The 17,361-nt window shown below is 41.2% G+C and overlaps 1 protein-coding gene across 1 annotated transcript in view; it reads right to left on the bottom strand.

Moving 5' to 3' along the window:
- BCKDHB (branched chain keto acid dehydrogenase E1 subunit beta) overlaps positions 1–17,361 on the bottom strand; it is a 269,312-nt gene that overhangs the window by 166,350 nt on the left and 85,601 nt on the right. The window contains exons 7-8 of the mRNA XM_027972306.2: positions 8,518–8,615; positions 5,157–5,267 (exon numbers count right to left, since the gene is read on the bottom strand). Of these exons, the coding sequence (XP_027828107.2) occupies positions 5,157–5,267; positions 8,518–8,615 (209 nt within the window). The remainder of the gene's footprint in view (positions 1–5,156; positions 5,268–8,517; positions 8,616–17,361) is intronic.

Raw genomic sequence — 17,361 nt, 5'->3', positions numbered from 1 at the left:
AGAATTCTAGGTTGGCATCTCCAGCAATTTGAGATGTCATTCCATCAAGTATATGGGTGTAATTTTCTTTCAATATATCCCTCTTAGCGGTTCATGAAGCATCTTGAATTTGTGGGCTGATGTTACAAAAGTTTCATGACAAATACTCTTAGATATTGTATCTGAGCAATTCATTCTCTCTTCTCCTTTATCAATCCTACAACAGATCTTTTGATCACATTACAAATGTCTTTTATGCTCTTTTCTATTTTAGTCTATTTTTTTTCCTGCCTGTGCTTCAGTTTAGACATTTTCTATTAACTTGCCTTCTAGTTCATTAATTGTATCATCTGCTAAGTTCAATATGCTTTTAAACACATCCATTGAGTTCTGTCAAAAAAATCTTTTTTTGGTTCTACAATGCTTGATACACACACACATACACACTCACTTCAATTATCTAGACTAATTCTATACCTTCTTACCTCTTTTGTTTCTTTTTTCTCTATGTTCCTAACCATAATAATCATAATGTCCTCATCTGCTAACTCCAATATCTGGATCACCTGTATTTCTGCTTTCTATTGCTTTATTTTTCTCTTGGTTTTTGCTCAGTTGGTCCTGTCTCTTCATATACTTTGCAAAAAAATTTTTTATTGAATGCTGATTGTTAAGAGGTTAAAAGATGCTTGCTCCTTCGAAGAAAAGCTATGACAAACCTAGACAGCATATTAAAAACCAGAGACATCATTTTGCCAACAAAGGTCTGTCTAGTCAAAGCTACGGTTTTTCCAGTAGTCATGTACAAATGTGAGATCTGGACCATAAAGAAGGCTGAGCACTGAAGAACTGATGTTTTCCAACTGTGGTGCTGGAGAAGACTCTTGAGAGTCTGTTGGACTGCAAGGAGACCAAACTAGTCAATCCTAAAGGAAATCAACCCTCAATATCCATTGGAAGGACTGATGCTGAAGCTGAAGCTCCAATATTTAGGCCACCTGATGCCAAGAGCTGACTCATTAAAAAGACCCTGATGCTGGGAAAGATTGAAGGCAAGAGGAGATGAGGGCAACAGAGGATGAGTTGGTTGGATGACATAACTGATTCAATGGACATGAGTTTGAGCAAGATCCAGGAGATGGTAAAGGACAAGGAAGCCTGGTGTGCTGCAGTCCATGGGGTCAAAAAGAGTCAGACATGACTGAGCAGCTGAACAGCAACAACAAAAGGTTCCAGGTGATGGGAAGATGCCTCCCTGCTCTAGGCAGATAAGAGCATAAGGTAAATTACATTAATTCAATAAGGAACTGAGAGGGATAGAGGTGCATGCAGGTTTGGGAAGATGTGATCTATTTCTGACTGCCTCTAAACAAAGACCTGACTCCACAGCTTTCAGTGGAAAGTATGATGGGCCTTTGTCACTTCAGCGTCAAGTGACAGCTTGGCATTTCAGATCATTCTGCTTAGCTGCCATCATACAGAGCCCTAGAATTTGGCAAATATCTTGAGACAGAGACTATGTATTTAAGACCCTTCAAATTTCCAATTCTGTCCTTGAGTGAATGAGTGAAAGTTGCTCAGTTGTGTCCAACTCTTTGCAATTCCATGGACTGTATACAGTCCATGGAATTCTCCAGGTCAGAATCCTGGAGTGGGTAGCCTTTCCCTTTTCCAGGGGATCTTCCCAACCCAGGGATCGAACCCAGGTCTCCCACATTGCCAGCAGATTTTTTACCAGTTGAGCCACAAGGGAAGCCTGAAAACACTGGAGTAGGTAGCCTAAACCTTCTCCAGCAGATCTTTCTGACCCAGGAGTCCAACTGGGGTCTCCTGCACTGCAGGCAGATTCTTTACCAACTAAGCTATTTACAACCCCATGAAACAAAGTTTCTATACACCTGGATTCTCAGCTTCTAATTGAGACAAACTGGTAAAGAGCAGGTAAAGAGCAGCTGCAGGTCAGTGTCAATTTACCACTCATTTCGGGTCTTGGCACCCTCATCACTGCTGTTCCTAGACCACTCTACCCCTACTGAAACCCCCAGGCCTCAGCGTAGGTCTCTGTCTCCTAAATACTTCAAAACTCAAGGATTTCTATTCTGCTCTCCAGTGGCTTCCGGCTTAACTGTTTAATATCAGGTTCAGAACTGACTAGATAAACTGACTATGGTTCTTAGGCCCACTCCAGTCTCCAACTTTACAGTTTCTCTGAGCAACAATCAGAAACCCGGCTGTTTGGATGGACCTGGAGCACATGACACTCAGTGAAATAATTCAGACAGAGAAAGATAAATACTTATACGTGGAATCTAAAAAGTACACCAAACTAGTGAATATAACAAAAAAAGGACAGACTCACAGATAGAGAAAACAAACTAGTGGTTACCAGAGGGGAGAGGGAAGGGGCAAGAGAGGAGAAAAGAGATACAAACTACTATGTATAAAATAAATAAGCTACAAGGATATATTCCACAGCACAGGGAATGTAGCCAATATTTTATAACTTCAAATGGCACATAATCTATAAAAACTCTGAATCACTGTGTTCTACACCTGGAGCTAATATAATATTGTAAATCAACTATACCTCAATAAAAAATTAATTAAAAAATAAAAACTCTGTTGTTCTGCCTCCAAGCAACTATTCCAGTTTATAACTTTTAAACAACGCTTTAAAGCTTAAGCAAAAAGTATGACAACGTTTTAAAACCATAGTGAAATTTAGACCACGTTAACCAATGTTCCAGAGTCCTTGTACTATGCACAGTATGGTAATGTTTATGTTCAATAAATTATGTTTACCTTTAATAGGCTTTTTTTGACTAGGTATTCCAAGCGATGTATTTTGGTGCTGAGAATAACATGTAATGAATAAAGCTGAGAGATCTAATTTTGTCATAAGACAAAAACATCCAATAAAACAGCACTAACGGAAAGAGATAGACATAAATCTTGATTACTATAGCATTCATAAAAATAAAAAAAAGTTGAATTATTATTTGGTAGTTATTATTTAATAGTTGAATTATTATTATTTAAAAAAATCTCATTTTTAAAATCAGTGTTTAGTTACAGGGTCCTCTTTCTTAAAATCATCTTTGATTCCTAGAAGATGCCAAGTATCAAAAATTTTCTTTTGTGCATGAAAAGAAAACTGAAGATGTACCATGATCAACAATGACGGGAGGCACAAATATACTCAAAGTCATCAAGAAATGATAAGCTGGCCTTCACTACTATAACTGGAGGGTCATCAGCTGGAAAAATAACACGATGAAAGCATCAGTCAGAGGTTCGCTGCATCTCTTCCTTGTTCAGTAGAGGCTTTTAGCCTCCTCTTTCATCATCTCCAGTCATACAGAGTCCTAAGGAACAGGGTCTACATTCCAGGATCCTACAAAGACGCACCCACTAGATTTAATAAAGGGTAGGGGTGGAGACAGGGTTAATGCTCATAGACACAAATTGACATAAAAATAGTTTTCCACTTCTTTTTTCCTCTACTTCTTTTCACTTTACTTTCATGGTTACTAACTGGAGTGTTACTTCATTTGCATTTATCATAAGCTGCTTCAAATCTTTTGACTATATAATGTATATAAATATTTAAATACGGTTTACCCATGTAAATATGTGTTCCAACCATACATCAGTACTCTCCACTGCACCATGACATAGCATCATGTGCTCATGCAAAAGCACCATTCACATTATAAATATAAAACCCCCAAGTCAGGGAGACACACTGCAAACAAGAAACCCAAACCTTTGCCCAACCTCTGGGGCAAAGGTTATCAGCCTGGGTTTAACCATAATTTCGAACACTGGCTATTTGAAAGGAAACAATGTCTGACATGACTTGAAAATGCCTGCTAAAAGTGTTATTTTCATGTAGTTACAAGTAGCTCAACCTAAAATACTGCCCTTTATTATGAAAACTATAAATATAAGGACTTAGAATATTATTGAAGCCATTTGTAATCATCTCAAGTGATTCCACAGTGTCCAGTGCGTCTACTGAACATTTACTGAACAAACTTTAAATCTTCCTCTAAATTATCAAACAATCGCTACCTAAAAACACCCTATGCTATTGGAGAAGGAAAAGGCAACCCACTCCAGTATTCTTGCCTGGAAAATCCCATGGACAGAGGAGCCTGGGAGGCTACAGTCTATGGAGTTGCAAAGAGTTGGACATGACTTAGCGACTAAGCACGCGCAAACACCCTATGCTGTACTTTCATAGCAGCAGCAACTGCAGATTATTTCTATGTAATACTAAGAAACAGCCTATAAAAACTACAAGAATGCCAAAACTCTTGAATATAATAAACGTGAAATACTCTCAGTCTTATGACTCATTTGCTATAAAAGTAGATCAAAAAAAATTGCATGCAATGTGACCTAAACTTTAGTAGATAAGATCACCACATACACAGAGAAGAACTTAGCCTTCCTTACCTACCCATCTGGTAACAGATGCACTCCAACTCATCTAGACATTAATGTGAAAGATATCAGTTACAGCCAATAAGTGAGAATTAAACTATATTCTTGAGAGGGGACTACATGAATCCTATTAACAGTAAGAACAAGATCAATCTCAACAAGCCAAAGTTCTTGAGACTACTTAGAAAACTGTAAATCAGAGCAGCCAGAATCCCATGACAGAACATGAACCTGTGATCCACATTATTAAAGTTATATAAAGAAGTTGCTTTAAAAAAAAAAAAAATCCACCTCACTTCTCTTTCAGAGAAGTAACAAAATGAGAATTCAGCCAAACGGTTTAGCTGGCTGTATTAAACCTGGCTTACTGAACCATAACCAATAAGAAGTTTAAAAACCCAGGTGATTCCAACAGCCCTGATATGGTCTCATTTGCACTGGCCCATTATGCACACAAGTCAACCCGAGCTGGCTGCATGCAGAACAGGAGTTGTAATATTTTAAACACAGAACCATGGGAGGGAAAAATCCTGAAGCGATTTGTTTCCTTGAGCAGCAAGCTCATACATTTCATTCAGGGTATAAGTTTTGAAGTTTTAAAATCGGTTGAAAAGGCTCAGGAAGCTCACAATTTTAAAATAATTATTTGCAAGGACCCAACAAATTTGGGAAAGGGTTTTTGGTAAACAGATTTAGAGGAAAGGACACTACCAACACTATATTCTTACCTTGCAAACTGTATCCACATCCCAAGGTAGTATAGTCCTCAGATCAATGACCTCACAAGACACCCCAAGCTTCTCCTGAGCCATGGCAGCCACCTCTCGGATCACATGAACCTGGAAAAAAACAGGAAAACAGGCAGAGGGTGACTACAGAGAAAAGCGAGGTGAATTCTGACATTCTTGAAAGAGACAGTGTTTAAGGTCAGGGGACTTGACTTGCTAGGAGAATTTCTTTTAGATGTAGAAGCCCAGTACTCCAACAAGATAATCAGATATAGATGTCCAGAAAACAGCTGGAAAGAGATTCTTTGAGAAAAGGAAAGCAGTCAGTGCCAGAGATACTGATTCCAAAGATACCAACACAGAGAAGGTTAATCAAGCCAGAGGAATAGGTTGAGTTTCTAGAAAAGGCATGTTGGAGAAGTAAAGGGCAAAAATCATAGGACCCTGTAGATGACCCACATTAAAGAGGAAAGTAGAGGAATATGAGCTGAAGAATAGGAAGAGGAGGAAAAGAAAGAAGAAAGGGGGAAAGGAGGAGGTGGAGAATAAAAACAAGTGAAAAAATAGTTAAAGAAACAGAAAGAAAACCAGAAGGCAATATATCCCAGAAACTAAAGAAAGGCTTCATAAAGACAGCAGTCAGTTGGTGTCTCATACTACAGTAATATGAGATAAGGACTGGATGTAGCAATTAGAAAGATTAGCAATATTAGCACAAATAGTTTTAACTAGAGGAAACAGAACTCATAGGTAAGTAAGCTTTTTTAAAGAATAATGAAGGAATTAAATATAGGGAATAGAAAGTAGCTGCTCAAGTTTAATGATAAAAGAGGAAGATATACTGATATTTAAAGGAAAGGTGACATAGAGAAAAGTATTTTTTCAAATAGAAAAGAGAGAGACACATTTTGTTTTTAATAAGAAGGACATGGAAAGGAGAAACTGAAGACACAGGAGAGGGGGACCAGCTGATGAATAGCAAGCAGTCCTGGAGAAGGAGAAACAGAATATATTCTGAAACAGAAGGTAGCTGTGAAAACCAGACACTTCTTGGAAAACAAAAGAAAAAGAGGTAATGACTGGCAGCAGAGGTGATGGCGTGAAGGAAAAGCAAGTTGCAGTTACCACCCAACACTCTCTAACGTATCTAGTAAAAGGAGCGGCAAGGACACACACCGAGGGTGAGATTTTTAAGGGGGACTCAAGGAGAGCAGGAAAGGTTTGCAAAGCCCACCATGGGCAGCACCACCAGATGTGGCCACCAACCAGCATGGTTATGCCACAGGAGGTGGGAAACCTCGAGGGCTGCAGCTCTCCAGGCCACAAATCAAGTGCAGAAGAGAGAAGGAAGCGGTCAGATTGCAAGTGATTTTCATGATCATCTTTGTATTTTACAATATTAAATTGTCTAAAATAAGAAGTACCTCCTTTTCACAGAAAAAAAAAACTGATCATTTTTTTTTCCATTTTTATTGGAGAATAGTTGATTTACAATGTTGTGTTATTTCAGGTATACAGCAAAGTAAATCAGTTATACATATACACATATCCTCTCTTTTTTAGATGCTTTTTCATGTAGGCCACTACACAGTAAAGACCACAGTTCCCTGTGGTATAACAGTAGGTCCTTGTTGGTTATCTATTTTATAAACAGTAGTGTATACCTGTCAGTCCCAAAGAGAGATAGAAGGCTATGGCCAGAGAATGAGTCCTGAGCTTAAAAGTTTGGAAATAGAGCATATGATAATAAGCTCTGAGGAAAACTAAGACAGATCAGCTCACTAGGGGAAGGTATGAAATAATGAGGCTAAACCAGTGGATGGGTCCATGTAGCCAGCAAAGTAATCACAAGAGATGGAAACAGATGGGATGAAAACATCACTAACCATCAGGGAAATGCAAATCAAAGCCACGTGATATCACCTCTCACTTGTCAGCATAGCTATCATCAAAAACAACACAAATAACAAATGCTGGCAAGGAAAAGGAGAAAAGAGACCCCTTGTACACTGTTGGAATGTAAGTTGGTGAAACCGCTCTGGAAAATAGTACAAAGGTTCCTCAAAAGACTAAAACCAGAACTACCATATGCCCTGGCAATTCCACTCTTGGGTATACATACAAAAAAGAAAAAGAAAAACATTCGTTTTGAGGATACATGTAACCCACTGGTCATAGCAACATTATCTGCAATTGCCAAGGTATGAAAGCAACCTAAGTATCTATCAATAGAATGGATAAGGAAGCTGTGAAATACAGATAGAGAGATAGATAGATAGATAGACAGATACACACTACTTAGCCATAAAAAAAAAAATGAATGAAATTTTGCCATCTGCAGCAACATGGATGGACTTGGAGGGCATTACGCTAAGTGAAAAAGATCAGACAGAGAATACTGCAGGATATCACTTACATGTGGAATCTAAAAAGCCCAACAAACTAGTAAATAAAACAGAAGCAGCAGCAGACTCACAGATCCAGAGAACACACTAGTGGCTACCTGTGAGGAGAGAGAAGCACGGAGGGGACCTACAGGGATGGGGGATAAAAAAGGAGGGATTTTTATGGGATTATATGAAGTCTTGTGCGTGAAACTTTTGAAAATTCTAAAGCACTACAGAATTTTTAAATCTTTAATTCAATAGAATGATAAGAATAATGGCCAAAAAAGGAAGATGTCAAAAGCAGCAACAAGTAGTGAGGACGCCTAATGTGTGCTTCAAAAGAAAGTGTCTAATGAACACATTTTTGTAAACCATCAACGTATTTTTAAAGGCTTCACCATATGCATATGAATGGAAAGGCATCTTGCCTTCAACCAGAAATCAGTACCGGATACAGATAGAGCATCAAACAAGATTTAAATATGACAAATAAGGGAGACATTTTTCATGCTTCAGAGAATCAGAATTTTAAATGAGAGCTTCCAATGTGCAGAGCAGCAATGGAGACACAGACATTGAGAACAGACTTAGGGACACAGCTAGGGGTGGGGGCGTGCAGTGGGGAGGAAGGAGAGGGTGAGATGTACGGAAAGAGTGACATGGAAACATACATTACCATATATAAAATAGACAGCCAATGGGAGTTTGCTGTATGAGTCAGGGAACTCAAAACTCGGGCTCGGTAACAACCTAGAGGGGTAGGATGGGGGAGGGAGGTGGGAGGGATGTTCAAGTGGGAGGGGGGCATGGGTAAACCTATGACTGATTCATGTTGATATCTGGTAAAAACCAACACAATATTGTAAAGCAGTTATCCTCCAATTAAAAATAAATAATTTTTTTTTTTTAATGAGAGCTTCCACACACAAGACGGCATTACCAATGGCATAACCATTGCTGTAATGGTTACTGACCTGAGTGCCCCAGGCAACTAGAGTAACATCACTCCCTTCTCGGATGACTTCAGCTTGGGAAAGGGGGATGTTGTATGGCTCTACAGGAACCTGCTCCACTGAACATAAAACGAGGGGGGGAAAAAAAGTAAGGTTAGTTATCCTTATGTGACATTTATGCAAAAAGAATATAAGAACTTCATTGTGGCAAAGCTTTATTTCATTTATTCTTCCTCCAAATTCCAGAAGTTATTCATAACTGAAATAGAATTACTATATGACAGCACTACATGGATGAAAAAGTACAATCAAATCAGCTACAGGGAAAAACTAAGAAAATTCTAATAAAGTCTGTTATTTAGTCAATAATAATGTCAATAATATCATCAGTATTGGTTCATTAATTATACCAAGTATATCACACATAAGGTGCAAATAAAGGGGTATATGGGAACTCTGTAGTGTCTTCATACTTCTTCTATAAACATAAAACAATACAAAAATAAAGTTTAAAAAGATTTTAATATGCCTGCTAAAACTTTATTGGACTGAATTAAGTTCTCAGATAACTTTTCTATCAAAGAGTAAAGAAATTGATGAGTGCTTGAAAAACAGGAAAAAAAACACATAATATGGCCTACTTTCTAAGCATATTTTATTTTTGCGTCTTGCAGCTATGGACACTTTCACCAACCACGGCAGATGACAACACCTCAGTTTTCAACTCTGAATTCTGTAGACCTCAGAGACAAACTGAATCAGCTCCACCAAGCCAAAGGAAGAATACATCACTGGTATCCCAGAGAAAACCATTTCATGATATCTCTGCCCAGCAAAGTGCAAGTAACCAAGAGTTGGTCAAACTCAAGAGGAAATGGTATGATGATTTTTTAAGTGAAACTGAGTAAACCAAATTGCTCCCACGATGATGGGAAGTCTTCTTGAACTACCACATGAAGCAGGATAACAATGGAAGAGATAAGAAAATAAAGGTCACTCCCTTTTCTTCATTTTCCCCCAGAGTCCTTTCATTATCATTGTTATATGAATTTGCCTTTTTTTGTTTTGTTTAAATTTTATTACAGTTGATTTACAATGTTGTGTTAATTTCTGCTGTACAAATTATATGAGTTTTTTTTTTTTTTAATTCAAGGAGCACAGAAGAGTAAACTAAAAGGTTCCCTGTGCTCTCCAGTCAGCCCTTCCAACTCCACTGTCCAGAAGTAATCAATGCCAACAATTTCCTGGGTGTCTGCAGTGGAAAGCTCTCACTCTTGCTGTTGTCCAGCAAGATAACAAGATCTTAAATATCTCTAAGACAAGACCTTAAATATCTTCCTATGATCCTTATGAAGCAGGGCCCCTTGTCCACTACAGAAGTCAGGTCTGCATATTCACTTTCCCAGCTTCCCATGCAGCTAGGGCATGAAATGTGGGCTCTGCCCATCAAATGCTCCCGCCCATGACAGACTGTGAAGCCAATGACACAAGAGACCAGCAAGCATTCCAGAATCCTGGCAACTGTGGCGGCAGACCCAGCGTCCAAGCTCAGTGGGGTCAGCGATTCAGACATCTACCCAGTCCCATGTCCACGGCCATCTGCTGGGATATCTGTGCAACACCAGTCACGCAGTGAAATCTGGGGTACTGAATCTAGATACACAGGGCTTCCCTGGCAGCTCAGCGGTAAAGAGTCCACCTGCCAATGCAAGAGGCATGGGTTCAGTCCCTGGGCAGGGAAGATCCCCTGGAGAAGGAAATGGCTACACACTCCAGTATTCTTGCCTGGGAAATCTCATGGACAGAGGAGCTGGCGGGCTACAATCCTTAGGGTCGTAAAGAGTTGGACATGACTGAGGACACACAGAGACACACACACACACACACAACCCTGGTTCTTAGGTACTCCAGGGATCTCTGAGCTACCTGTTATCCTTTAATGAATCTTTCCTGCTTATATTGGACAAAGTTGATCTCATCACTTAAAGATTAAGAACGCTGGCTGATTCACTATCTTTTCAGATATTCACAGTACGTAAGTATGCATACACAGTTAACCCTTGAACAATATTATGGCTAAGGGCGAGGACTCTGTGCAGTCAAATATCTGCATACAACTTAGAGCTGATCCTCCTCATCCTCAGATTCAACCAACTCTGGCCCTGTAGTAACACAGTAATGGGTACTGTCAAAAAATCTGCATATAGACGGACCTGCACAGTTCAAAGACATATGTAAATCTTGTTTTCTTTCCACAAATATAATCACACTGTACATGCTATTTAGAACCCTTCCATAATCTCCTTTCCCACTCAACAGTATATACTGGTCATATTTTCACATCAAAAGTATAGTCTTGAAATCATATTTGTAAGTTAAAAATTATAAAATTTAATGGTGCTGCTATCAGTGATACGGTAGAAAATTTTATTCCTTGCATTTCTGTATATTTCTAGTCCAATGACTTGTCTTTAACCAGTGCGAGAGAGAAATGAACGTTTTAAATCATCAGTATGTTTAATGAAATAAATGAACAAATAAAATAGTAAAACTTATAAAACGACTTTTGTGGGTAAACCTCAACACAGATGACGATTAAGCCAAGAAGCCTGACACACAGCTGTTAGAAGAGCATCAGAAACACTTTTAAAGGCTTTTTCCTTTGTGTGTGCTTGTGTGTAGCACACAAAGTAGGTTCATTCAGTCAGATACTTCCAACTGTCTAAACCAAGACAAGGCAAGTCCACTTTTGTACACAATGTTTTCTTGGCACACAACCTCATCTGTTTATTTACATATTACCTATGGCTGTTCTCGCCCTTCCTCAACAAAGCTGAGTAGTTCCAAGAGACATCCTGGCCTATACACCTAAAATATTTATTGCCTATCCCTTTACAGAAAATGTTTCCCAGCCTCAATTCTAAACAGTGCTTTCAGAGGTTAATTACAGACCATTCGTTGATGGCTTAAATCCAGTATCAGCTGAATGGATGGACCAATGGAAATATGAAGGGATGGATGGACAAAGAAACAGTCAAATAGGAAAACAGACATATTCAACTGGAATAATATATTTTACTTAGCAGTTGTCAGCTGCTCAGCACTAAAGTGACGGTTAAGAACAACAGTGATAACATCTGGCGAGCATGCCAAAGGTAGCACACAGGCTCCTTGCCATCATCAAGTCTTCTTTCCCCAAGCAGCAGGGTCTGCATGCCAGAAGTCAAGGCTGGAAGCCAGCACACGCTCCGCCCTGCCTGTGAATCAGTGGCCACCATTCAAGAGCTCAGTCTTTCCCGCCTTGTAAATCAGGTGCCAGCTAGTAATTAGCAAATCCCTGGAACACACAACTCTAAGGGCTGGAGCACCGAAAGAAGTGGGTTGGCATCTTGGCCCACCTCCTTTGAAAAACTGCCAGTGACTGACTAACTGCTTCATTGTATTCAATAAATTACGCAGAATAATAAGGCTTCATTACTTTAACAACTAATTAAGGGACAACATGGTAAAAAAGGCTTAATTTTCCATTAAAAAAATAAAAGCATGCCAAGAACGAGATTCAAGAAGAGACATATTAAAAAGAACCTAAAAAAACCTATCTCCTTGGATTTGCATAAATTTAATCCTGAGAGGATAAAAACAAGATTACAATTTTATGGATTAAAGACCTAAATGTGGGGGCACTCTCCATGCCCCTTCTGATATCTATGTTAGAACCTTTCTCTGTCCCTTTTCATATTTCAATAAAACTCTGATATACAAAAGCTCTTGAGTGATCAAGCCTGGTCCCTGGTCCCAAAGCTAAATCATCTTCTTCAGAGATGACAAATCCGACACCGTCCACTGTAAGCTATCACCTTGGGGGCTCGTCCGGGATCTTCAGGACAAGGCAAGAACACTCAGAGCGCTGACCTCTCTGCTTTCTCAGTATACACGTGTTCTGCTTTACTAACGCTTCAGTGTGCCTGCGTGAATGAATGACATACTCCGCACGAAGCAAGTGAAGAGCCCTTCTCAGCGGTTTCATGGCGCCTCACAATGACTGAAGGCAGTCCCGGGAAAGGGTGCCTTGTCGAGGGTTTATACCAACCTGCCCACGCCAGGAAACACCCAATGTCCCTGCAAGGGGAGCAGCCAGAAATGGGCGAAGCGTGTGGACTGAACTTCCCTTCCTCGGTCAGCTTTTCCTGGTCGCTTTGACCATATAGTAATTGCCCGGGAATTAGAACTACTAACCTAATCTGTTAGATCATGGACTTTCAAGGGACTTGCGATCCATGCTGTTACTATGGACTTTTACTTAGACCCCATGTATGGAAGCGCCTAGCCTTGCTACGAGCCGAGTTACAGGAGCACGTTTGGGAGCAAGGCGAAGCTCTAGCCCCAAGAACGTCTCTCAGGCTAGAGGTCACGCTCTTGGCTGCCTGCCTCAGGGGCCAGCGACCTGAAAGTGAGTCTTCATCACGGCTGTGCCTCCTGTCTATATGGATAGAAGCACTGCTGATGACCATGAGGTTTTTGAGAACACAGGTCAGGAATTGCAGGATCTGGTCAGATTGGAAGTACAATGAATGGGCTTCTTCCTTTGGCAGTGCTAGCTCTCAGTGGATCCGAGGAGGCTCTCTGACGGCTTTTGTCTCAAATCCTTAGATATCTTCTGTGTGTGTGGAATCCGTGGAAATGAACTGGAAGGATTGGCCCTAGTAGCTCGAGAACAAAAATCACTTTTTCCTCTCTGGCCAGCCCTCCACCGCCTCTTTTGCTATACCGGCGTGGTGACACTCAGAAGGGACATCTTGGTTGTTGTTCGTCCCTTGATGACTCACCGTTTCTACTGCGGTCAGCAATGTAACTCAGAAATGCGCACAAGCACATGGAAGACGGACGCTTCCCCTGGTGGTCCTAGCTTGGGAAACATTCCAGGAGAGCTACTCTGTTACACTCCGGGGGGCATCAGAGAAAAGGGCAAATCAAACAAAGGTCTTAGTGGTAAGGAACTCGAAATCCATTTGCGATGCCATCAGGTCTACCCCTGGTGCATCTCCACCCCGCCTTGGTGGTAGAACCGGGAGGGACGAGTAAGATGCCTGCGTCAGTAAGGGACAGACTAAGTCCGACCAGGGAAGGAAAGCTTCCGTGGGAAGTCTGTCTACACCCCCATCTAGAGCAGAGAGGGACGTCTCCAGAGGAAAGAAGCCACGGCTGTGGATGACGCTTTTTTCTTAGCTCTGGTTAGCTCCGGTTTCATAACCACTCCTTTAAAATGTATTTTTAAAAAACTGGGAGAAGTTTGATCCCCCGAGTTTAAAAAAAAAAGACACACCTGATCTTCTGTGATACTGAATGGCCACAGTATCCTTTGGAAGAGGGAACACTGACTGGTTGAAAGGTCTCAATTATTACTGTTTTACAACTAAAACAGTAGTTAGAAAACAAGAGAAATGGGTAGAAGCACCATATGTGTTGCTCTTTATACCCTCTTCAAGACATGCCAGACTTGTGTCCTAAGGGTGCTGTGAAACCTTCAGCTCCCTCCTGCCTTCTAACTTTGCCCCCGTACCTGGGGCTCCCAACCGAACAGGCTGAGAGTCAAAGCACCCTTCCAAGGAGGGGTTGCCTCAGTCTCAGTAGAAATTCCAACAGTCCCAGTTGTGGTTGAGCCTATTTAGAGGATCCAAAAAAATACATAGAAGCCTTTACAGAACTAACTTTACTTTATGGCCTTACTTGGAGAGATGTCATGTATGTCTTGGAATAGACACTGACCCCTCAAAACCTTAGAGTTTTGGGAGAAGCTACTACTTTTGGAGATGAATGGCTTGACCATGAGACAAGGGGAAAGAGGGAACAAGAAACAGCCCTCCTTCTTACTGGGAGCCAAGAAATTCCCATAACAGAGCCACTTTGTCAGATGTATTCTTGAAGGACTCAAGCGATTGAGTGCTAAGACTTTAGACTATGCTAAGTTGGCTGACACAGAACAGGGAGGGAAGGAAATTCCTGGTAAATTCCTAGATAGACTACAGGAGGCTCTCCTCAAGTTTACTGAAATTAATTCCAAAAATTCAAAGAGAGAAATAATCTTAAAAGATAGATTCTCACTCAGTCGGCTCCAGATATCCACTGCAAGCTACTAAAACAGGCATATGGAACAAATCAGTCTTTAGATCATCTGTTCCAACTGGCTCAATCTATTATAGTAAATATGAGGAGGGAAGGTGAAAAAAACAAACCAGGCAAAAGACTGAAGCCCCAGAATGGCTGTTAGACCAGCTCTGAAACAGCCTGAGGGAAAATGCCCAGAGAGACCCAGGATAAAAAGGGATGGACTTCACATTACTGTGGATAGGAGGGGGCACCTCAAGTGGGATTGCCCGCAGGCATCTAAGCCGAACCTGACTCCATGTCCGGTCTGCAAAGGACCATACTGGAGAAGAGACTGCCCTCTGAAGGGTAGGCCTCAGCGATTGGACTCTCAAGGCAATCAGGACTGAAGGTGCCTAGGGGCCCCCACACAAGCTCCCATCCTAATTGCAACTGAGGAACCCTGGGTATTACTAACTGTGGGGGGCCAATCAGTGGATTTTCTTTTGGACACCAGGGCAACTTTCTCTGCTTTCTGAAGCCCCTGGTCCACTTTCCTCCTGATCCACTACTGTAACGGGACTGTCAGGATGAGCGAAACACTATTATTTCAGCCATCCTTTAAGCTGCAGCTGGGGCTCTGTGCAGTTTTCTCACGAGTTTCTGATCATGCCAGAGTCTCCCTTACCCCTTCTGGGGAGGGATATACTGAACAAGGTCCAGCCCTTTGTTTTCGTTAAAATGGAGCCTGCTCTTTCTCTCCATTAATTGAACAAAATGTAAATCCTAAAGTGTGGGCTGATGAAAAACTGTGTGTCGAGCACAAAATGCTATTCCTGTAGTTGTCAAGCTCAAAGATCCACACTTATTTCCACGTCAAAAGCAGTACCCACTGAAGTCCAAGGTTAAGGAAGGGTTAAAACCCATCATGGAAAATTTAAAGGAACAGGGACTATTAATTCCCTGTAATAGTCCATGCAGCACTCCTATTTTGGGTGAAAAAGAAATCAAATGATAAATGGAGACTAGTTCAAGATTCCGGAGAAGGCAATGGCACCCCACTCCAATACTCTTGCCTGGCAAATCCCATGGATGGAGGAGCCTGGTAGGCTGCAGTAAATGGGGTCGCTAAGAGTCGGACACAACTGAGCAACTTCACTTTCACTTTTCACTTTCATACATGGAGAAGGAAATGGCAACCTACTCCAGTGTGCTTGCCTGGAGAATCCCAGGGACGGGGAAGCCTGGTGGGCTGCCATCTATGGGGTCGCGCAGAGTCGGACACGACTGAAGCGACTCAGCAGCAGAAGCAGTTCAAGATTCACAAATAATAAATGAGGCTGCAGGTCTTTTACACCCCGTGGTGCCTAATCCTTATACTTTATTGTCTGAAATTCCTAAACGAGCCAAACATCACTTAAAGACAACTGAGAGGATTTTATTGTCTGAAATTCCTAAATGAGCCAAACATCACTTAAAGACAACTGAGAGGATTTTATTGTCTGAAATTCCTAAATGAGCCAAACATCACTTAAAGACAACTGAGAGGATTTCTGGAAATAAAAATCCTCTCAGTTGTCTTAAAGTGATGTTTAGCTCATTCAGGAATTTCAGACAATAAGAAGGCTGAGCGCTGAAGAATTGATGCTTTTGAACTGTGGTGTTGGAGAAGACTCTTGAGAGTCCCTTGGACTGCAAGGAGATCCAACCAATCCATTCTGAAGGAGATCAACCCTGGGATTTCTTTGGAAGGAATGATGCTGAAGCTGAAGCTCCAGTACTTTGGCCACCTCATGCGAGGAGTTGACTCATTGGAAAAGACTCTGATGCTGGGAGGGACTGGGGGCAGGAGGAGAAAGGGACAACAGAGGATGAGATGGCTGGATGGCATCACTGACTCGATGGACATGGGTCTGAGTGAACTCCAGGAGTTGGTGATGGACAGGGAGGCCTGGCGTGCTGTGATTCATGGGGTCGCAAGGAGTCGGACACGACTGAGTGACTGAACTGAACTGAACTGATAGACTATTGTCACAATGAAAAGGCTAATGACATTTTTAAGAGGCATCTGTGTAAGCTAATTCAGGAAACACAAGATAGTTGGTTTAAAGTTTTACCCATAGCTTTAATGAGGGCTCAAACTGTTCCTAAGAAGGGACTGTCTCAGCGGCAGACCATTTTTGCACACAGATATTATCATAGATCCTAAAGCCTTAAAATTAACTATGTGATTCAGCTTTCAGCTTTTCAACAGACATTACGAGAACTCTGGGAGGTGACTCCCGACCCAGCCTCCACAATCAGTCTAATTGCTGGATCTCTGGAGCACTCCCCCTTCTCATCAACTGCAGGCTTCCCATGGTGGGTTTCTCTGCTTCAAAAAAAGGACCTTCTTCAGCTCTGCGAATACCTTCATCAACAACAATCATATGTGACCCCTCTTCTTGATCTGATGACATCTAACAATCCTAAGATGGACTGATGTAACCATGGACATAATGTAACTTTTAATTTTGATTATGTTTTAGCTTGGTTTAATGACTATTTTGCCTTACATCTATGACTGTAAAACTGGATTTGTTTCTAATGGCCTGAAAGCTTCTAAGTTACAAATGGTTGTCCAGGCTCCTACAAGAGCCACAACCTCCTCCAGTTATAACTTGGTGCCCCTGGATCAGAGACCCTCAATATGAGGGTCGGGAGAATATGCTGCCTCAACAATTTAAGGCCTCTGCCCCTGGAGAGCGGGAAGTAGTTACAGAAAGAGAGTGACGCCCCTTT

This window comes from Ovis aries, chromosome 8, assembly GCF_016772045.2.
Source record: "Ovis aries strain OAR_USU_Benz2616 breed Rambouillet chromosome 8, ARS-UI_Ramb_v3.0, whole genome shotgun sequence".
In the NCBI taxonomy this organism is placed as follows: Eukaryota; Metazoa; Chordata; class Mammalia; order Artiodactyla; family Bovidae; genus Ovis; species Ovis aries.
This window is presented reverse-complemented; position numbering and strand designations above follow the sequence as displayed.